Consider the following 23,115-nt stretch of genomic DNA (forward strand, 5'->3'; position numbering starts at 1 on the left):
TAAAAAGGCTGTACCAAAAACAGGTTATAACATAGGAAATGTGAGTTTTAAAATGAAGTTAGTGTTAACACACAGGAGTTGTTTCAAGGCAGCGTTTAGCTGTGATAAAATGTATGCAGGAGTAATTGCTTATATGTTTAAACTTAATTGATTAAAGTGGTTGTTTTTTTTTTGGATCTTTTAGTAGAATAGGCGCTTATAATGATTTTCTTGTGAAAGGAGATTCTAGGTCAGAGTGGAGGCCTTGCAGCAGCGAGACTTCTGTGTACAGGATGTTGATGATTAGATAAGGCAAGCGACAGGAAACGCATGCAGGGACGTGAAAGCAGCGTTTTAAGAGTTTTAAAATGATGAGTAACGTTGAAGAATATATATAAATACAAGTCAATAAGTCAAGAAGATAATTAGGATCAGGCTTTTGATTAAAGAGTCCCAAAGATGATAAGTTAGGGAGGTGCAGGAAAAGGTGTTTGGTTTGCTTTACACAAGATCTCGGCGACCACAGGGGGGTGAGGATCCTGGAGGCCCGAGGCATGATGGACCACAAGAGAGGGACGCAGAAAAAACCTAATCTTACGCATGGAGTGTTCTCGAGGGGGAGCTGGTGTTTATTACTGGACCACTTAGAGGACATGAGGTTGTCTGATTTGCTGAGCCAGAGGACGGCTAGAGAGGGTCAGAGCGGGAGTGGTGACCCCGATGTCCATGATGCCATGGATGGACATGGAAGCAGCTGAGTGGGCCGAGGAGTGACCCAACACAATGTATTGTGACCTCTGGTGTTCCAGAGGTCGAGAGAGGGAGTATTGAGATTGGAGAGATATTTTGCTGCTATTGTTAAAGGCTCATGTTCTCACTTAGATCATCGATTTCTACTTACATTTCTTTCTGGGAAAAATGGGGATTACTTTGGAAACAGGAAGTATTTTCCCCAATAAGTGTAAGTGCCGTTTATATTCCACCACAAGCGGACACGGTCACCGCCTTATGCGAGCTGCATGAGGCACTCACACAGCACCAGACACAACACCGGGACGCTGCGCTTATTGTGACGGGGGACTTTAATAGCGCCACCCTCAAACGCGCAGCGCCGAACTTTTATCAACACATCACCTGCCCCACCAGGGGTGAAAGGACACTGGACCACTGCTACACTACGGTCAAGGACGGCTACAAGGCACAATCCCGCCCCCCGTTTGGCAAATCTGATCACGCCGCCATCTTCCTCATGCCAAAATACAAACAAAGGCTGAAACAGGAAGTTCCGGTTCAGAGGAAGGTCGCGCGCTGGACGGATCAATCGGTGGCCGCGTTACAGGACGCACTCGATGACGCAGACTGGGGCATGTTCAGAAACAGCTCCGACGATGACGTCAACGTGTTTACGGAAGCGGTTGTGGGATTCATCGGGAAACTAGCGGATGATACCGTGGAGACAAAGACTATCACAACGTTTCCCAACCAGAAGCCGTGGGTGGATAAAACCATCCGCGACGCTCTGAGATCCCGCACCGCTGCCTACAACACGGGACTCATGACGGGGGACATGGACCCGTACAAAGCCGCGTCATATAACGTGCGGAGGGCGGTGAAAGAGGCGAAGCAGTGCTACGGGAGGAAACTAGAGTCACAACTCCAACAGAGTGACTCTAGGAGCCTGTGGCGGGGACTAAGGACAATAACGGACTATAAAACACCAACAACCGGTATGACGAACGCGGCCGTGACTTTGGCAGACGAGCTGAACACTTTCTATGCTCGCTTCGAGGCTGCAGCTAAGGTCTCCAACAATGCTAGTGTTAGCGGCGCTAACGGCTGCAGACAGGAAGATACTGCCAGCACCGGAAACGTGCTCGTCATCTCCGAGCATGAAGTAAGGAGAGCCTTCAAGAGAGTAAACACCAGGAAAGCAGCAGGACCAGACGGCATCCCAGGTCGTATCCTAAGAGACTGCGCATACCAGCTAGCTCCTGTGTTCACTGAGATATTCAACATCTCTTTATCTCAGTCGGTGATCCCCACATGCTTCAAAGAGTCCATCATTGTTCCTGTCCCGAAGAAACCCCACCCTGCTTCTCTCAATGACTATCGCCCTGTAGCCCTCACCTCAGTAGTGATGAAGTGCTTTGAACGCCTGGTCAGAGACTTCATCATTTCTTCACTACCAGACACACTGGACCCACTACAGTTCGCTTACCGTCCAAATCGTTCCACAGACGATGCCATCTCTCATCTCCTCCACACATCACTCACTCACTTGGACACTAGAAGGGGGAATTATGTTAAAATGCTCTTCATAGACTACAGCTCTGCATTTAATACCATAATTCCCTCCACACTCACCACCAAGCTGGAGCATCTGGGACTCAGCTCATCTATGTGTCAGTGGATCTCCAACTTCCTAACTGGCAGACCACAGGCAGTAAGGATGGGCGGACATGTCTCAGCCTCCACCACTCTCAGCACTGGAGCCCCCCAGGGGTGTGTTCTGAGCCCCCTGCTGTACTCTTTGTACACATATGACTGTGTGGCCACTACCAGCTCCACCACCATCATCAAGTTTGCTGACGACACCGTCGTGGTGGGCCTGATCTCTGATAACAACGAGACGGCCTACCTGAAGGAGATTAGGAATCTGGAGAACTGGTGCCAGAGGAACAACCTCCTTCTAAACGTCAGTAAGACAAAGGAGCTGATAGTGGACTTCAGCACTAAGCAGGAGAGGAACTACCAGACCCCCGTCATCAACGAGTGCCCAGTGGAGAGAGTGGACAGCTTCAAATACCTCGGAGTTCACATCACGCAGGACCTGTCATGGTCCTGTCACATCAACACCGTGGTGAAAAAGGCCCGACAGCGTCTCTACCACCTCAGACGCTTGAGAGACTTCCAACTGCCCTCCAAGGTGCTCAGGAACTTTTACTCCTGCACCATAGAGAGCATCCTGGCGGGAAACATCTTAACCTGGTTCGGGAACAGCACCATGCAGGACAGACGAGCTCTACAGAGGGTTGTGCGGTCAGCTGAGCGCACCATCCGCTCCGAGCTCCCTGACCTGCACTCAATCTACAGCAGGCGGTGCTGGACCAAGGCCAGGAAGATCGTGAAGGACCTCAGCCATCCCAACAACAGACTGTTCTCTCTGTTGAGGTCAGGAAAGCGATTCCGCTCCCTGAAGACCAACACAGAGAGACTGAGGAGGAGCTTCTTCCCGCAGGCGATACGGTCTCTCAATCACACCACCACACAGTACTGACCCACACATATGGTTCTTACACACACACTGGACTTTCTGGACATTGTTTTTGCACAACACTGGTCACTATATTCTTCATTTCCAGTTAATACTTGTACAGCTGCTGTTATTGTGTATATATTTATTTATATTTAGATTTCTTCATACATTCTTATATAGTTCTATATTGTGTATTGTGTATTTTGTTGTACAGTTATTTTATTTTCAACTTTAATTTATATATTTTATCTTATTCTTCCCAGTTAAATTTACCCTTCATTCTAATTTGTGTTGTACAATTATTTCATTTTTAACCTTAATTTATATTTTATTCCTTCCTAGTTAAATTTACCCTTTTTAATTTTTCATATTTATTTCCTATCTTATTCATAGCCTTTCCTTTTTTGTTTTCTTTAGGTCACGAGCAGTTGTCCAAGCATTTCACTACATATCGTACTGTGTATGACTGTGTACGTGACAAATAAAATTTGAATTTGAATTTGAATTTGAATTTTAAGCAGCCCTGGATTTGTAAATCACTCCAACATGTTCTCAGGCAGAAGAAGCTGTCTTGTTATGAGGGAGAGAAGAAAAAGATTGAGGCACAGAAACTTGTTGAAAGAGAGATAAAGCAGCTAAAATCAGGTGTAAAAGTAAAGCAGAGGATGAGCTGAATAAAGGACACTCAAGGCTGGCTTGGAAAGGAATGAAGTCCATGGTGGGGATGCAGAACAAGGAGCAAAGATGAATGTGATGCTGAATCAGCAGAAGACTTGGACTCATTTGATTCCAGCTTTGATATCATTGATTTCAATGAAGAGCTTTGTGATTGTAGCAAAGGGCTGGTAGCTCTGAGAGTCCCACTGATGAGGTGTTTGTGTGGAAATCTCTTAGTGGGACCAAAGAGAGAAAAAGCCCTGGTCCTGATGCTGTGGGAGGGAAATGATTGAAGTGTGCTGTGAGGAACTGACTGGGAGATTTTCACACATTTTCCAGTCCTCCTTGGAACAACAGGAAGTTCCCAGCATATGGAAACAAAGGTTAAGTGTCCTATGGCACTCAGTGATGATGGTGCTGTGGCCCCACCACCTCCACCTCTTTGTAAAGGAACTAACTGTCATCTGGAGCTTCAAATGGAACTAAGACTTCCTCCACTAGGTGGCAGTGTCTGATGAGAAAGTGTTAGTGGAGCTGGCCTGGAGTCAGAAACAGGAAGATGCAGGATTTGGGCTGAAATGGGGAAAAGTGGTTCGCACTAGTGCCTTAAAGCAAGAAGGTTGTAGGTTGAAGCTTGTTGGCCTTTCTGTGGAGGTTGGATGTTCTCCCACAGTCCAATGAAATGCTGCTTAGGTTCATTGGTGCTTCTAAATTGGCTGTAGGTGTGGATGTGAGAGAGTGCTTCTCTGTCTCTCTCTGTTGGCCCTGTGATGGACTGCTCACCTGTGCAGGTGGACCACGCCTCTTGCCCTATGACAGCTAGGGCACAGGCTGCAGCCCTGTGAGCCTAAGCTGAATAAACAGTTAGCAAAAATGATCCATAGATGGCCTGAAATCCCCCAGTTAGCAGTTTGGTAGATAGCTATGACATGCTAATCCCATCCAGCAGCTGTATTCTACCTGTAAGCTGATCCCTGCTGAGCCAAAGCACTTTTTCATATACAAATTACAACCTTTAATAGAAACCTATTGGTCAGCATCTTATTAGCCTGCTGTTAGCTTCATTCCACAGAAAACTGAGAGAAACTAACAGAGTTGATAAAGAATAAAGAGAAATGTGCTGATTTAAAGCCTTTGAAGTGCTTCAGATGATCTCTGTCCACTTCTGTCCACTCATTCATTCATGTAAGCTTTCTAATGCAGCTTTGATCTTCACAGTCTGCTTCATGAAACTCATTCTAACCCTGAATGTCAGAGTGTTCCTCCTTCTCTTTCCCATCATTCATGCTGGCAGTGGAGGAGATTTGGATGTTGGACTGTGTTTTGGATGATGTGTGTATGTTTGTGTTGGACTGCTGTCTGTAAAGCAAACGCACATTTTGCTTTGGATTTCAGTGTCAGACAGACTTTAAGGTGGAATGAAGAGTTGGAGAGTTTCACAGTGAATTATCCAGTGGAGGATTTTTCTTCTTCTTTGAAGGTTTGAAATGTGAACATTGTTCTGCTGCAGTCAATGGACTAAACCAGAGAAGAAGAAAACAGACTTTACCATGAAGATCCTCAGTGTGGATCAGTATAATATCAGCCTGATGTCTGCAGTTTAGTGTCAGCACAACTTTCACATCATATTCATCTCAGCACAACTAAAACATGCTGACTGACCTCAGAGTTTCAAGTCCACATCCTGGACTCTCCAGGAAACCACACAGATGCTTCACTCCTGAATCCTGCAGCTTGTTGTTCCAGCTCAGGTGCAGCTCTCTCAGATGGGAGGGGTTGGACTTCAGCGCTGCTGTCAGATAATCACAGCTGATCTCTGACAAACCACAGCCCCCCAATCTGTATAAAGAATGAAAGATGTAAGTTTATTAGACAAAGTGTGAGCTTGAAATCATTCAGTGTTTCATCATCTGTTCAGAGCTGAAGAAGGTTCAGAATGTAGAAGTTTAGAAAATGGAAACTCCAAACAGCTGACAGAGTTCATACGCCTTTGTCAGGGTCAAATTCAAGCAAGACCATGTGAAAATTAAAACACATCATCCTAGGTGAACTTAAACACCTTTGTTCCCCTTTTGTTAAGACATAGAAAAGTACACCACACAAAAATACTGCAAAAGGAAACGGTCGCCTTATATACATAGTGTATAAACTCAAAATGCACATTTCACTTCAAATTAAGATTAAGGCTTTGAACAGATCACATAGTTCAGTTCAACATATAAGACTTTAAGAATGCACAAGCATCTACTTAAAATCTATTTAATTTATCATCCATGATATTATTTTGTACAATTCCAATGTATTTTGTTCATCTCCCTTAAATAAACAGGCAGTCTTAAAGTATGAAATATTCATATACAAACACATATAAATGTGTGTACTGTCTCAGTGGCTGATAGTACCCCACAGGCCTCAGTGTGAGCTTGAAGACATTTATAATGTTTAAGTAGTTTAATGTGCAGGTGCTGACGATAAACACATTTTGAATGAAAGCCGGGGAACTTTGGTAGCACAGAAACAAGTGGCTATTCTTTGTGACTATATGGATCACTCACAATACCATTATTTCACACAAAGGCACCAAATTAATACTCAAAAAAGCTGCAGCAATACACACAAATATAAACAGTACTTGGTGACAACTTTGCTTTTAGCCTTTAACCCTTCTTGACTACTTTTGATGTGGCCTCTATATTTTACCTTTAAAAACAGTTTATCTTGCCAATCTGTTATTTTCTCATTTTGACCAACTGTATCAGCACAATTTATCTAAATTCAGACAAAATTTAAAATACAAGTAGAAAGTGATATTTTGACTGTAAAAACCACACACATGTTTAACGAATCATCTTCATAACTTGAAATGCAAATAGAGATTGTACATTTTTAAAAATACGCACACGTTTTGCAAACAACAAAGTTATATGGTACTATTTACCAAAAAATGCAGCCAAGGCTCAGACGTTTTTCATATAATCATTTCAAACTATTTACAGAACAATCAGGTGTCAAACAATAGTTTGTGTCACTCTAACACATATGAGAACAGCACAGGGATAAACCTGCAGGTCTGACAGCAGGTGTGTCACTCAGCGTTTACACTGCAATCTGCCTTTGTTGGCTTTAAGGCAGCAACTGTGACGATCACTAGTAGAACTGACACACAAAACAAAACAACAGCTACACACTAAATACACAAGACAACAAACTAACTTGAGACCAAACACGGTAAACGTCACAAATCTCTCACGTATCAAAACTCTCTCTCTCTTTCGCTCACTCGCTCTCTCTTGCCGGTCACTCCTAAAACTTCCCCCTTTTGCTAAACAACCAAATGTCATGTTTCCATATCATTTTTGATTGGTCGACATGGTACATTTTCCCACCTATAGGGCTTTGGAACGTGATGTCACGGGAGATGGGCCATGCCCCCTTCCGCCATGACAGTAGGCCAGCCAAAGGATACCATTTCAGCTATGGATCGTACGTGTTGTGTTGTCGGTTGCAACGTTAGATCACACGATCGTGAAGGCAAGAAGCTGGATAACGGGCTCTCTTTTCATCGTTTTCCGTCCTGGAGGCAACGTGAGGGATCCCATGTATCCGATATTACTAAACAAAGACGTCAGGCTTGGATTGCAGCGGTGAGACGAGCGGATATCGAGTTCTCTGCAATCCCCAGCTTTTTGTTGGTTTGCTCACGGCATTTTCTTTCCGGTGAGTTCTAAATTAATTCATATCACTCTTGAAAGGCTTTTAGTGTTATTTTCAACGTGCTGAGGTCATAGATAATGAGATAAAACATGCTAATGTGTGATGCTGCAGAACCACATCATGTCGACTGAGTAGCTTATGATTTGGCATTATTGCAGGCAAACCAGCATATGAAATGGATGTAACAAATCCAGACTGGGCACCAACACTGCACATGGGGCATGACGACATACCTGTATCAGACTCGGACCGGCACTCAAGGCGTACGCAACGGAAGCGAAAAAGAGCACCCATCGGAGGTAAACAACCCCCCCCCCTCTAAAAACATACTAAATTGCTATCACTGTACACTAATCCGCACATAACTTCCAGATGAATCACACACCTGTCATTGGAATATTGGTGTACATTTACCTTATGTCTAATTTTATCTTACAGGCTTTTGTTATGCAGCTGCAGAGTCTGAAGGTGTGCCCCGTGCAGAAGTGATTGATGAAGATCTGACAGAAGACCAACAGCAAAATCACAATGTCATGGAGGCAGTGGACAGCAGTTGTGTTGGACAAGTGGAGGTTGAGGTACCAGCTGCAAATGTGGATATACTGAAGAAATGTAAACCTTTTAAAATGATGACAGATTACAAACTCTCAGCTGTGTCTGTAATCAAACCTCTGTAACTTTGCTTCACTTCAGCAGCATCAGCTCATGTTCACATGTTGATTCATGGTTTGCTTCAGTTTTTGATGGACTGCAGAATATTTTGAAGGTTATCTGCTATAAAAAGCCAGAACAGGAAAATCTGCTTCATGTGTTTCTGTTTGATCCTCAGTGACTTTGACACAAAGGCCTCTGCTGTGATGATCACACCTCTGATCAAGTCTCACAGTGTCAGCTTTGTTTTTATACATATGGATATGTGCTGATAAATGATCAGAGTTATAATATTTCCCACTGTCTGCTGTGTGCCGTGACCTTTGACCTGCTAAAGACAGTCAGCTGTGGATTATTCATTGTTGTGTCTGATACTTAGAACTGTGAGGAAGAACACTACACAGTTAATCAGGGTCCCCTCTCTCTGAATCAGGAAAGGTGGGCAGGCCGCGTGTGGGCCGCGGGCCATACGTTGAGTCTCACTGTTTGAAATGTGAACATTGTTCTGCTGCAGTCAATGGACTAAACCAGAGAAGAAGAAAACAGACTTTACCATGAAGATCCTCAGTGTGGATCAGTATAATATCAGCCTGATGTCTGCAGTTTAGTGTCAGCACAACTTTCACATCATATTCATCTCAGCACAACTAAAACATGCTGACTGACCCCAGAGTTTCAAGTCCACATCCTGGACTCTCCAGGAAACCACACAGATGCTTCACTCCTGAATCCTGCAGCTTGTTGTTGTAGCTCAGCTCCAGCTGTCTCAGATGGGAGGGGTTGGACTTCAGTGCTGCTGCCAGATAATCACAGCTGATCTCTGACAAACCACAGCCCCTCAATCTGTATAAAGAATGAAAGATGTAAGTTTATTAGACAAAGTGTGAGCTTGAAATCATTCAGTGTTTCATCATCTGTTCAGAGCTGAAGAAGGTTCAGAATGTAGAAGGTTAGAAAATGGAAACTCCAAACAGCTGAAGCCAACAGGAAGCAGCTTCAAACAAACACAACAAGAGAAAAAAACTCTGAATGTTTCACATTAAAGTCGTACATTTATCATAAAAACAGGACAAAGACTTGAAAAAGTCGTGTTTTTCCTTCCAGGAACCACAAGGCTTCACTTTTAAAGGTGAAGTGTGAAAGAAATGGACATATTTGAAGTCCAACACCTTTTTCCAGTCACATTATTAAAGCAGACAAACTACAAGCTCATTTTCATTCCAACAAGTCATCTTCTGACCTGGACTAACAACACTGGTCTCTATGTGCAGCTGGCTGTGAGACCAGTGCTCAGGGAGCGTCTACAAAGTGCAACACTGAAAGAACATCGCACACTAGCTGTGTCCCAAAACGTCGGCTGCATCCTTCGGAGGACCCGGTATTCGCGGTCTACGTGGGCCGGGTCCTTCAAAGACCGAAAAGGCTGGAAGTGCGAGGCTGTGAAATGGGACGGTCTAGCCTTCAGATTTGCGTCACTGCTGTCTCGGTGGAGTTTAATAAACTCGGCCGTCTGCTCCTTGCTATCTAAAATATAACAGGACACTGGCGTAAATTCTCGACCGTCTCACACTTCTGTTTAATCAGTTTCCTGTTTAACGTTTATTCAGCTGTGTGAAAATCCCGGAGGAACTTTGATCTCAGCCAAACCGATTTACGCCGGAACAAATAAAACACAGAAAAAAGGCAAACAATTACATTTTTAAGTTATCCGAGTGACTTATATATCATGTTTAACCTGAGTAGTGAAAGAGCGGGGTCTGAAAACGATGAAGCCGGGCGTCCGCTGCTCTCGCCGGCTGGAGTGACCATTGAACCCCCCGGCTTGCTAGCGAGCGGGTGGGGAACAGACGTCTCCGAAAACGTCGGCACACTTTTGCAAATATGCGATGTCTTGATAAACCAAGCAGATATTTGAAGTTTACACAGCTACTTTCTCACCTGAAAATATGTTAAAAGTTTATTTTGTGACCCAGAAAGATTAATAAGAGTAATTTGAAAACTTAGTAGCTGCCGCCATTGTTGGCAGCTGAAATTTGGCTGGGCCGCGCTATGAATTCTGGGATATGGTGGGCCACGAAGGACACACCCGACGAATCCTTCAAATTCGGGGAAATGAAGGACGCATTTGTCGGGCACATTTGAAGGAGTCGACAAATACGGACAGCCTTCATCGCCTGGCTGTGACGTAATCGGCCTTCAAATGCAGCCTCTGGAGGATGCAGCCGACGTTTTGGGACACAGCTACTAATTTGCTTCCATCATCCAACCTGAAGAGGAAACAGAGACGGCTCCCCTTCAAAGTAAAAGCTGCTCCTTTTGGACACAGTATCAAAGAAAGTCTACAGTATAACATAGAAAAGACAGAACAAAGTTTTGGTTGTTTTTAAATTGTGCAGAAATGAAACTACACTAAGCTCAATTATGTGACAGACATTTCATCCCATGTCAGTTTGGCCTCATCCTGGGCCGGATTATCCAGCACACACTCTGACCACAGGTCCATGTTGAGCAGGATGAGCTGCTGGCTAATCTGGAGGCTGTAGCAGCAGCTCACAGTCACAGTGGGTTTCCACTCATGAAAAAGCTCTGGCTGCTTCATTTCTCATCTCATATCAGAGACTTTAATGCTTCACTGAAGCTGTACTGTGATGCTTCCATATTCCAGTGAAGCCTCCATAATGATTTCAGCTGTTCTGTACACACACTGTGTGCCCTGTATGGCTCAAAGTCTCTGCAGCCTGTTTTTATCTGCTATCATCAGATCTTCATCATCCTCATTCACATCCCTCACACACTCTACAGCCTCATCAGCACTGACTTCATCTTCACTGACTGATGGAGCACAACATGAACCTGTGGAGGCTGAAACACTGTCCTGTCAAACATCTCCCCGTCACCACTCCACTTCTGTCAGCCTTTAAATGAACCCTGCTCAAGTCTGTCACTTCTGTTTGGAGCCAAAAGAGGTTAAAGATTACGCCACTACATTCTTGTCTAGAAAATATTAAAGTGTATTTGGTGACACACAAAAAAGGGTAAAAGTATAGTTTGGGTCCACACATGTCCAAACCCTGGTGTGTAGGCCTACTTAGTATTGAGAAAAGCCCACTAAAAGAACGCCCACCAGACCAAAGCAATGGTGTTGACTTGATCAGCATTAACCCCGCCCCCTGACTTTGATGGGTGAAGCTGACAAATAAAATGTATTTATGAACAGCGATGCAGGGCCAGGAGTAGCAACGTGAATTAAATAAATACATCATTAAATAATTCATTAAATGTGTCAGTAAAATAATTAAAATAGAAAAGAAACCAACAAAATATGTAATTAACTAATTTGAATTGTACATAAATACTTAATGAATTATTTTAAATGAAATTAACCGATAATTCATTGTGATTTTGTTTTGTGTTTTGATGAGCTAATAATCAGCTCTCTTTTTCTCATTGTTGTTCTAAGCCGCTTATCCAAAGGTAAGGCACTACCTGTTGAATTATTTCCAAAGTGTGCCAAATTGGACATTACAAATTAAAGTCTACTCACTGAAATTACTAGGGAATGTCTGCTTTGATTTTGATGAGAATCTCATGACAGTACTGAGGATTTAATGCAGTTGGACTGCTAAAAATGATTGAATGCGGTTGGACCGCTAAAGGATTTAATACGGTTGGACCGTGGAAAGCAGTTGGACTGCTGAGTGATTTTAGTATATTAGGGAATTTGGTTATTGTTTGGGGTGGAGCCCGTATTGGTTATAAGGTTGGACCTGCTTCAGTCTTACACTTTTTTGGCTGTTTTACTGTTGTTCCAAAGTATTATAAATTATTCAAGAACGTTTGTAAATGTCACTGTTTCCATTGGACCTGAGTGACGTACAAAGACAGAGAGGGAGAGAAAGGAGAGAGAGGATGGAGACAGCAAAGAGAGAGCAAACACAAACAGGTGAGAGTGGACAGGTGACCAAGGTCAGCAACCAATCAGAGAGCTTCTGTTTGACCCACAGTCACTGATGATGACTGCACATAACCAAGCAGTGTGTTACTCTGATATCAAATATGGATCCTGCTCTTATAATAATGATCATCAGATGATATTATTGTGTTATTTTGTAGCTGAATACAATGTTTGTGTGATTATCAGTGAAAGAAGCAGTGAGGAGGATGGAGAGAGAGAGAGGACAGAGGGTGAAGTTAGAAACACTAAAAGGATTTTTCATGGATTTCATGGATGATTTGAGTGATTTCCAGCAGGACACTTAAACATGTCAGTGGACGTCCTAAAGAACATATTCACTGATATGAAACGTGTCATTGAACAGGATTAATATCAGTGGAAACATGGTGGAAACAGCTGTGACTGCATGGATGTGACACACTTCAAATCTGTTCTCCACTCTTGGATTTGGGATCCATGGAGCTGCTGCTGAGTCTGTACAATAAAGGAATGGTGTGGAAGGTTGCAGCGTACGGACACAAACACTTTGTGGTTACAATCTGATTTTATTTTCAACATTAAACTACTAACCTACACTGATCAATGATGTTAATGATCACATCTGGACTCACCCAGCCTTTCTGCAGGTCCTCACAGCTGGAATCAGTCTCTGTCGTCCCCGCTCTGATGTGTTGTACTTCTGCAGGTCAAACTGATCCAGAACCTCCTCTGACATCTGCAGCAAGAAGGACAGAGCTGAGCACTGGATCTCAGAGAGTTCCTTCTTTGATCTGTTCTCTGACTTCAGGAACTTTTGGATCTCCTGAAATAATGAGAGGTGGTTCATCTCCATCAGACAGTGGAAGATGTTGATGCTTCTGTCAGGAGAGATTCCATCACTGTTCATCTCCTTCAGGTTGTTGATGACTCTCTGGATGGTTCCTGGACTGATCTCTGTCTGACCCAGCAGACCTACTAAGAGTCTCTGGTTGGACTCCAGACAGAGGCCATGAAGGAAGCGAACAAACAGGTCCAGGTGGCCATTTTTACTCTGGAGGGATTTCTCCATGGCTCTCCTCAGAAATACATCAAGTGATTGGAGATCATCGTCATCAAAAAGACTGGAAATCATCTTGATTAAAGATTTTGGTTTAAGGAAGTTCTTCAGCACCTTTGTCTTCCTGTTGGTGTGACAGTGGAACATGTAGACTGCAGCCAGAAACTCCTGAATGCTCAGATGAACAAAGCAGTAGACTGGTTTCTGGAAGATCTCACACTCTCTTTTGAAGATCTCTGTACAAACTCCTGAGTACACCGAGGCCTCTGTCACATCCAGACCACACTGCTCCAGGTCTTCTTGGTAGAACATGATGTTTCCTTTCTCCAGATGTTCAAACGCCAGCCTCCCCAGCTTCAGAAGAACTTCCCTGTCAGCCTCCGTCAGCTCCTGTGGACTCGTCTCATGTCCCTCATGGTACTTGTTCTTCTTCCTCTTTGTCTGAACCAGCAGGAAGTGTGAGTACATGTCAGTCAGGGTCTTGGGCAGCTCTCCTCTCTGCTCTGTAGTCAACATGTGCTCCAGAACTGTAGCAGTGATCCAGCAGAAGACTGGGATACTACACATGATGTGGAGGCTCCTGGATGTCTTCATGTGGGAGATGATTCTGCTGGACAGCTCTTCATCACTGAATCTCCTCCTGAAGTACTCCTCCTTCTGGGCGTCAGTGAAGCCTCGTACTTCTGTTAGCCTGTCAACACATGTAGGAGGGATCTGATTGGCTGCTGCGGGTCGGGAAGTTATCCAGACGAGAGCCGAGGGAAGCAGATTCCCCTGGATGAGGTTTGTCAGCAGCTGGCTGACTGATGACTTCTGTGTGACATCAGACAGCAGCTTCCTGTTGGTGAAATCCAATGAAAGTCTGCTTTCATCCAGGCCGTCAAAGATGAACAAAAGCTGAGAGACAGCCAGCTTCTCTGCTGTGACCTTCTGTAATGTTGGATGGAAAACATGGAGCAGCTCCAGAAGACTGTACTGCTCACCTCTGATCAGGTTCAGCTCCCTGAATGAAAGCAGAACCACCACACTGACATGTTGGTTCTCCAAGCCCTCTGCCCAGTCCAGAGTGAACTTCTGCACTGAGAAGGTTTTTCCAACACCAGCCACGCCGTTGGTTAGAACCACTCTGATGGGTCTCTGTTGGTCAGGTAAGGCTTTAAAGATGTCCTGGCACCTGATTGGAGCGTCATGGAGGGCGTCCATCTTGGAAGCTGTCTCCAGCTGCCTCACCTCATGTTGGGTATGAACCTCTTCACTCTGTCCCTCTGTGATGTAGAGCTCAGTGTAGATCCTGTTGAGGAGGGTTCTACTTCCTGTTTCATCACTTCCTTCAGTCACACGTTCACATCTCCTCCTCAGACTGATCTTATGTTCATCTAAAACCTCCTGCAGACCAACATCTGCTGAAAGAAAGAAAAACAATGAGACTAAAGAGAAAGAAAACTCTTCAATGTCTGAACAACACAAGAAGTCCAGTTTTCAGAAATGAGTCCATCAGCAGACAGATGTTCAGTCTTACTTTGTACACAGCTGCTCTGACTGGCTGTCTGCAGTCCAGCTCTGCTTCTGGATCTTTCTCCACACTGTGCAGAAGCTCTGATGGTGACACAGAAAAGTCACAGTGGAGATACTTCTGTCCACCTTTGATTAGACTCATTATAAAAAGGAAAACAAAGTTTAACACAGTCATGTTTCCAGTTCACTGACTTACATTTATTCCATGGACACTCACTCTAACCTGAACCACAGCTACAACCCAACATTGTTGAGGCCTCATCTCCTCCTTTGCTGACTGTAGAGGTTAAATATGCAACAACCGACAAATAAAAGAATTTGGTTCATTTCAAAGAAATTCACACGGTGACCAAGTAAAGTAACCGTAGTAAAGGAGACAACATCCCGTTGATGGTGGGATTATTTGAAAGATTTGCTTTGGTCACGTCACCAAATGCAGTTGAACCACCCGTGGATCCATGTTTGACCATTCTACCACTCTGAGCTCTGCTTTTGAATCATTTTATTATTATCATCATTCATTTATTCATTCTTTGGAGGGGGGCTATTTCCTAATGCCGCCCTAATAAGCTGATGTTCAAGGGGAAATATAACAGAAACTCTTTCAGTGTTATTCATTAATAAATTAACAGATAAACTGTGAAGAAGAAAAAACTGAGATTTAAAGGAGAGAGTGAGAAACTTGATCATCCATCCTCATAATACATGTTTATCAGTATCTGCTGTGACCATACTGCAGTAATAACTACAAGTCTACATTTCTGTGACTGTTGATCAATCACAGCAGGAATCTGAGCTCATCTCTGCACACAGAGCAGCTTCAGCTCTGGGATAAACTGCTCGCTTCACGTCCTTCTCAGCTCACAGACACTCATCCTGATATTTTCCTTTAACATTTGATGGTATAATTCATCTGAGTTTACACTTTATCTGCATAAATACAGAAAAACAGACCCAAACACCAGAAACCATCAGTTTCACCATGTAGAATATATTGTTGTTTCCTTGCTTTTAATTCAGAGAAAAACTCTGATTTGGATTTTCTCTGTTCTCTTTGCCACAGCCCATCCCAGCAGCAGCTGAAGCAGCTGACTGTCACAACACTGAATAACACTTTAGGAGGAATTTCAGAGGTCAGTAAAGCTCCAGTTTCAACATCAGTTAATTAATCATAGTTCATCATAAATGTGAACCTGGCTGGCACACATGTTAATGTTAGCCATTTAAATATTAGCAGTTAGCTGAGGCCACAAGAAGAAGAGGCCCTAGAAGAACAATGGATGATAAGATTCGATTTTCAAGACTAGGCAGAGACGTGTTTTCCTTTACTGTCTCTTACAGAGGAGGGAGCAGATACCAGACGAGGTCACGGAGGTACGGGGAGGATTCGCAGCAGACAGCAAGACTGCCACGTCCATGCGAGAGAGCGATGGCTACGATAATCTCTGTTTTTGTCTCCCTATATAATGTTGTACAGCCCATGTGAGGGTTAACACAAACATCAGTCCTTCTACTTCAGTATGTTTGACACTTTGTTTACACCTAAATTAACTTTACTGTTAACGAGTTTTCATGTTTCTGTAATCCACCAGTGTGCTCATGCTTTTTAAGTGAAAACATATTTTTAATGATCAAATATAATTATGTTTGTTATTTGTGGATTTTAAATGTCCTTGACAGAGACAGATGATGATCATTATCCTGCACTGTGGTCTCAGGTTTGGTCGAGCTAGCACAAAGAATGGCTATGTTGAACTTCCTCCTGGGATCTACACTAAGAAGTGAGTCCAACATTAGCAGGGTCTCTTTCCTTTATCTGGATTCACTTTAGCATTCACAGTCACGTGAAGCTTGTTATTAACTCGATAAGTCAACCCAGGGTTTCAGCTGAGCGCTCACATGAAACATGGCAGCATCTGATCAATCATATTCATGGAGACGTGTATCAGCAACAGAGCAGCTGAGTTTGCAGAAGGAAGTCAAACTAAACCACAGGAACAATATGAGGAGATTACACACATGATAAAATACTAGCAGTAACACAGCTGCTGCAGACAAATCAGTCGTGTGATCGTGTGTGAGAGGAGAAGGACTGTAAAGGAGTTTGGTGTTAAAAGCTCTGTATGAATGTGGGAGACTTTGAAGGGCTTTAAAAAGGCCAATATAAAATAAAAGGCAGCAAAACTGCTGAGTGTGAAAGTCACCAGACTTATCAGACCTCTGTGATTAAGACCTGTAAGAACACCTGTTTGTACTTGTTGGCATTATATCAAACACACACGTATATTAAGCCTTGTGGACAGTCATAGCCTGCTGCTAGCATGAATGCTAAATGTACTGCTGTGGATGATCAGCTGAAAAACTTGTGGTCAGTTTGACTGTTTGCTGTATTTCAAGTGTTTTTCTCAGTTCGTCTGTATTCAAAGTGCATTCGGGGCTTTAGCTGACAGCTCTTTGTGCTAACAAACTAAACTCTCTTAGTTTAAGCCAGCAGACTTTACCAAACACAAAGCCTGCTGCTGCCTCCATGGGTTAGCTTGTGTGACTCGTGTTTGCACCAATGAAATCTAAATCACACTAATGTGTCCTCCAAGGTGTTTGGTGGGAGCACTGAGTGAAACATAAGAGCTCTGGTAAAATAACAAACAGGGCTGTGAGAGCAACTGAAGTGATAAAAATACTGTTTAAAGATAAAAAACACTTTGATGTTCTCTCGTCACCTAACAAAGTCCAAACCCTGTGAACTATTTTAGCTTTAATAATTGTGGATTCAGGTATCCTGAACCCATCTTTGGACATTTGTAATTAAATATTTTAAAACTCAATCAAAGACTCCTGATGTGGCTGTTTGGAGAAGGAAAAGAGGGACAAAGTGGAGCGTTGAGCTGAGGCTTCATTCACTGCAAACCTACAGTTATGTTTTCTTATTTCTGCTATTTGCATGTTCACAGCTGAAATAAAGCTGCCTCTTTGACTTCATCCTGTTGTGTTCGGGTCCAATTCTGCCTGCCACACAGCGCTACAGGACAAAGTCTAATATTTTTATCTTTTTAATGAATCTTTGGTCATATTTATCCAGGAAAACACAAACATGTAAAGGAGTCATCACAGTTCTCTGACCTCGTTGATCCAGGTTCAGCACTGAAGTTTAGAGGATGACCTTTGGACCCATCACTCCTTATAGACGGACAGCTGGATCCTGCAGACTGTGACCTCTGACCTCTGCAGACACAAACATGTTTTATTCAATGATCAATTCTCTGATGAAGTGATTGAAGCAGCTGTGATCACACAGACTGCAGATAATGCAGCTGTTTCCTGTCAGTAACAGTCCTCTTAGATTAGAGTTCAGCTTTTTACAGGAAAACAAATGTCCCTGAATGCAACAGTGAGACACAGTCTGCCTGTGTGGCTGTGATAGCTGCCGTTAGGAGCGCTCATGTGTTTGCAGTTAGACGAGGAGATGTTACCATCATGGACATGTTAACAAATCCTGCAGCATCACGTGGCACAAACACTTTGTGTTCCTGTCATCTGCAAGCAACAGGAAGTTCATTAATAAAGGCGGGATGGAGACGCGACTGTGATGGTTCTCCTTCATCCAGCTGTTACACACATCTGGGCTAACACGACGAGCCTTTGTCTAATACAGCAGCTGCTCTCTGAACACTTTTCTGAAGAGGAGCTGCACAAACCTTTGTTTGCTTTCTAGAGCAGCGTATCAAAGTCAAACTACCCACTGCTAGCAGCTGTTTCTATCATAGTTTAGGATCCAGATGTGTGAGGTCTAAATTTACACCTCTGATTAAAATACATAGTTAAAAACAGCCAATTGAGTCCAAATGTGTCTTAAACCAGATAAACTGACAGTTACAGCTGAGCCTGTGTGTCCTTGGAGACACTGCTCTGCTACAGAGATGCATTTTAGAAACCAGGAAACATGAAAATCATTTAAATCAGAGAGTTCTTGTTACTAACAGCTCACCTCGCTGCAGCAGAGACAGGCTGGGATTTAAAACCAATGAATCGATGATTGGACCAGTCACTCTTTAAGGACACAGAGCTGGATGGTTTCTGATTGACGCTAAAAGTAAGTGAACATGAAACATGTGTCACATCCAATGTGTCCAATACATTACATAAAAAGTATAATCAAACTATGTAAATAGTTTATTATTTAAATCGTTAAATAGTAAAAAGCTGATTAAAATTTCAAACATTTTAACACTGACATGAACTTACTTTTTGTCAGATGACTTTTTTTGCCCTAAATTATGAAAGAAATGCTTCACCCGTTTGCTCTTAGAGGACACAGAGCTCGTTGGAGGTCCAGGCTGGTTCCTGTGAATAATGATGGAGCAGTGATGTGAGTGCTGAGCTGTGACATGGAGAAGAGTCATGGACAGTTAGAGATGGTCATCTCACCTCTGAGCTTTGGTCTGGCTCTCATGTTCCCCACACAGAGTGCTTTTAGAGGGAGGGACTCCCTCCTCTCTGTCCTCACACTGATCCATGCTGCTCAGTTCACATCAGCTCACACACACTTTCTACCTTCACCTGCAGAGGAAACACAAATCATTCATGTGCACATCAACTGAGAGCTGCAGAGGTCGTGTCTGATGTGTTGGACTAACATCCATCTGAGACATTTCATCAGTTCACTACAAAAAGTGTCACAGAGCCCATTTCAGCCTCCAAATCCTCCATTACTGTAGTCCTACAAAGCAGCAGGTCAAACATGGCTGCAGAGAGCAGCTTTATGTCAGTAACCATGTCCAGGACCGAGCTGACTGCTTACAGAGTTCATACTCTAACTGCTAGCTGCTCTGCTAGCTAAGCTAACTCAGTAACAGTGACTCTGACAGCAGTTACTGTGGAACAGCGGCCGAGCTCAGGACACATTCAGTGTGTTTAGTCTGAGTCCTGGACTCTGATCCAATGGATTCAATCCAGCTCAGAGTTTCATGTGTTCATCAAAATAAAATACATGTACTAATATAACAGAAGTAATGCTCTGAATGCAGGACTGTAATGGAGGATAAACAAGGTTTTTACAGCCTGAAAGAAACATTCAGTTCATATATTTGTAGACAGTGAAGCAGCTTTTAATACTGCAGCTGTTTCCTTCACCTGTGTGTGTGTGAGCCACACCTTCATGTGCTGCTTTAGAAATATGTGGTCTGACTGCTCAGACTGAGTCTAGGAGGAAAGTTCACACACTGGAGAAAGTTTTGTTCCTAACTTTGTCAGAGTTCGGCTCCAAAGACAAAGAAGACGGAGCTCACAGTCTGTAGATGGTCCTCAGTGTGTGTGTGAAGCACACAGGAGTGTGTTTATGTCAGCAAATCAGTGTGTGTGAAGAGTCTGAGGGAGTGTGTGAATGAGACTCAACACTGAAACCAACAGTCCAAGAAAAGCGTCTGGATTTCTTTAAGTTTAACTTAAAGAAGTCCAGACGCTTTTCTTTTTGTCTCCATAATGTCTCCATAATGCTGCAATGTTATCTGCCCCAGAAACACTGTGCAGAAGCTCTGATGGTGACACAGAAAAGTCACAGTGGAGATACTTCTGTCCACCTTTGATTAGACTCATTATAAAAAGGAAACAAAGTTTGAACACAGTCATGTTTCCAGTTCACTGACTTACATTTATTCCATGGACACTCACTCTAACCTGAACCACAGCTACAACCCAACATTGTTGAGGCCTCATCTCCTCCTTTCCTCACTGTAGAGGTTAAATATGCAACAACCGACAAATAAAAGAATTTGGTTCATTTCAAAGAAATTCACACGGTGACCAAGTAAAGTAACCGTAGTAAAGGAGACAACATCCCGTTGATGGTGGGATTATTTGAAAGATTTGCTTCGGTCACGTCACCAAATGCAGTTGAACCACCCGTGGATCCATGTTTGACCATTCTACCACTCTGAGCTCTGCTTTTTAATCATTTTATTATTATCATCATTCATTTATTCATTCTTTGGAGGGGGGCTATTTCCTAATGCCGCCCTAATAAGCTGATGTTCAAGGGGAAATATAACAGAAACTCTTTCAGTGTTATTCATTAATAAATTAACAGATAAACTGTGAAGAAGAAAAAACTGAGATTTAAAGGAGAGAGTGAGAAACTTGATCATCCATCCTCATAATACATGTTTATCAGTATCTGCTGTGACCATACTGCAGTAATAACTACAAGTCTACATTTCTGTGACTGTTGATCAATCACAGCAGGAATCTGAGCTCATCTCTGCACACAGAGCAGCTTCAGCTCTGGGATAAACTGCTCGCTTCACGTCCTTCTCAGCTCACAGACACTCATCCTGATATTTTCCTTTAACATTTGATGGTATAATTCATCTGAGTTTACACTTTATCTGCATAAATACAGAAAAACAGACCCAAACACCAGAAACCATCAGTTTCACGTTCAACGGGAAGTGGCTCAAACGTCACAGTTTCATAACGTCACCCTGAACTCCACTCACGGAGTTTCTGTCGCCATTGTAGTTTTTAAAGTCCCGTGATAAAGGCGGGTCTTTCTGTGAATCCGCACGCTCATTGGCTAATAGGTCGAGATTGACACATCGTTATCCAATGAGCGTGCGGGAACTTCCGACATAAAGTTGTTTCCTTTGAAAAACCAAAGTCTGATTATTTTTGCCTCCACTGACGGAGCCTGTTGTTCCCGCCACAGAGACACAGTAATGTCAGAGCGGTGTTAACACTCACCCTGCCTCAGCACAGCTCTCACTCTCCTCCTGCTCTCTCACACTAAACGGAGGCTCAGCTAAACTCACTTCCTCTCTACTTACAGGAAACCAGCGCTCAGAGGAGCCGACCGGCCTCACATTTCACCCACAGACACGAACAGCGTGGAATTATTTTATGTCATAAGAAGAAACATATTCATGTTAACACTCACCTGCCTCAGCTCCACCTTCCTCCTCCTGCTTTCACTTTCACTGCTGCTCCCTAAACACAGAGGATGCTGGGACTTGTAGTTGTTTCCTTCCGGTGCGGTCTTCCTCTTTGTTTGTTTGTGTTTGTGTTCAAGTTATTTCGATCATGTAAACATCAACAGAACACGTGAAGCCACACAGAGTTTGTATGTCGAGGTGGGTAGGAGGGTTTGAGGGTTTGGGGAGGGGTCAGAGGGAAGAGGTCTCTCAGTCTTGACAATCCACATTGATGGCATTGCATCTTTCAGCGTGTTTGTGGGTCGATTTGGATGCTCCAGGTGTGAGAGCAGCCACTCAGCCTCTACTGCAGATGTGTGTCACAAGTTCATCTAGTAGTAGGCTATGGCACTTGGCCACAGGTGGCAGCAGTGGACTGGCCTCCATGTGAGACTGCTCCAGCTGCTATGTGATAGTCCAGCTGCAAACTGAAGATCATATGCAAGTTTTGGAAATTAAACTGTACAATATAAAGCGCCTTGAGGCGACTGTTGTTGTGATTTGGTGCTATGTAAATAAAAATGAATTGAAATTCAGAATATTTGTAGCTGCCGTCATAGGCAACTCTCGCATTTAAGTTCATTTTATTAGATATGTAAGGTTGAAACAATTAGTAGTTGAAATATTAAGAAATAAATCAATAGTAATTCATGTTTTGTTCATTGGATTTATATGTTTAAATGTGTTATTTTTACTAATTGTGCAATTAGATAGGAACCTTTTCTATAGTTCCGTCTGTTGTTGCTAAGAGGGTATTTTTGGCTGGCACACTCAGCAAGCTAATTGAGACGAGCCACGAGGTTTGCACGTCCACAGTAAGATAGTAAATAGTAAGATAAATAAAAGAGTGCCTTTTTTGGACCTCCCCACGATGTAAGGATTAAAGTTTTATTCCCTTTGAGTGAGGCCAATGAGGTAAATGTTTTCTTTTGTTTATTTTCGTTGTATGTAAATATGCTAGTGTTGCGTGATATTCTAGTGCAATTACCGCAGTGTGAGGTGTAATGTGTATTTTATTGATTGTTTTGTTGGAATGTTTCGCCATATATAATGCTTAGGGGCTTTATTAAGAATATTCATTTAAGTTTGTATTTCTTTTTAGTTCTGACGGCATTGTATCGGCTGTGGTTGGACATCATTACAAGTTAAGGCATGTCGAAGAATCCTCCTGTCCGAAATAAATGTCAGTTAAAACACAAGGAACAAGTTGAGCTTTATTACGACTCGAGGGGAGTAACAGTCAGAACTCAGCCTGCTTCGTGCTGGAGGAGAGAGAAGGAGAAAGAGGTCTGCCGCAGCGGAGCCGAGCGGGAGCGGAGCTGAGCCGAGCGGGAGCGGAGCTGACCCGAGCCGAGCCGACAGCGCGCCGGGTCACGTGATTAAGCTCGCG

General features: G+C 43.3%; 2 protein-coding genes across 2 annotated transcripts in view; both read right to left on the minus strand.

Moving 5' to 3' along the window:
• The window catches only part of LOC146634638 (protein NLRC3-like), a 272,849-nt gene extending 253,533 nt beyond the window's left edge, over positions 1 to 19,316 (minus strand). Inside the window, exons 1-3 of the mRNA XM_085377980.1 lie at positions 19,189 to 19,316; positions 19,006 to 19,104; positions 18,749 to 18,847 (exon numbers count right to left, since the gene is read on the minus strand). Coding sequence (XP_085234106.1) covers positions 18,749 to 18,847; positions 19,006 to 19,104; positions 19,189 to 19,277 — 287 coding nt within the window. The 5' untranslated portion in view covers positions 19,278 to 19,316. The remainder of the gene's footprint in view (positions 1 to 18,748; positions 18,848 to 19,005; positions 19,105 to 19,188) is intronic.
• On the minus strand, positions 624 to 16,181 carry LOC146634645 (protein NLRC3-like). The gene is made up of 6 exons (XM_085349738.1): positions 16,093 to 16,181; positions 14,768 to 14,844; positions 12,824 to 14,651; positions 8,924 to 9,100; positions 5,555 to 5,731; positions 624 to 774 (listed from the first exon to the last, which is right to left on the minus strand). Exons 1-6 carry the CDS (start codon positions 16,179 to 16,181, stop codon positions 624 to 626), a joined length of 2,499 nt encoding a protein of 832 aa, XP_085205864.1.
• Positions 19,317 to 23,115: the final 3,799 nt, after the last annotated feature.

This window comes from Diplotaxodon limnothrissa, linkage group LG3 (genome assembly GCF_057381915.1).
Source record: "Diplotaxodon limnothrissa isolate DT_005_m linkage group LG3, D_limnothrissa_male_GT1.1, whole genome shotgun sequence".
Classification (NCBI taxonomy): Eukaryota; Metazoa; Chordata; class Actinopteri; order Cichliformes; family Cichlidae; genus Diplotaxodon; species Diplotaxodon limnothrissa.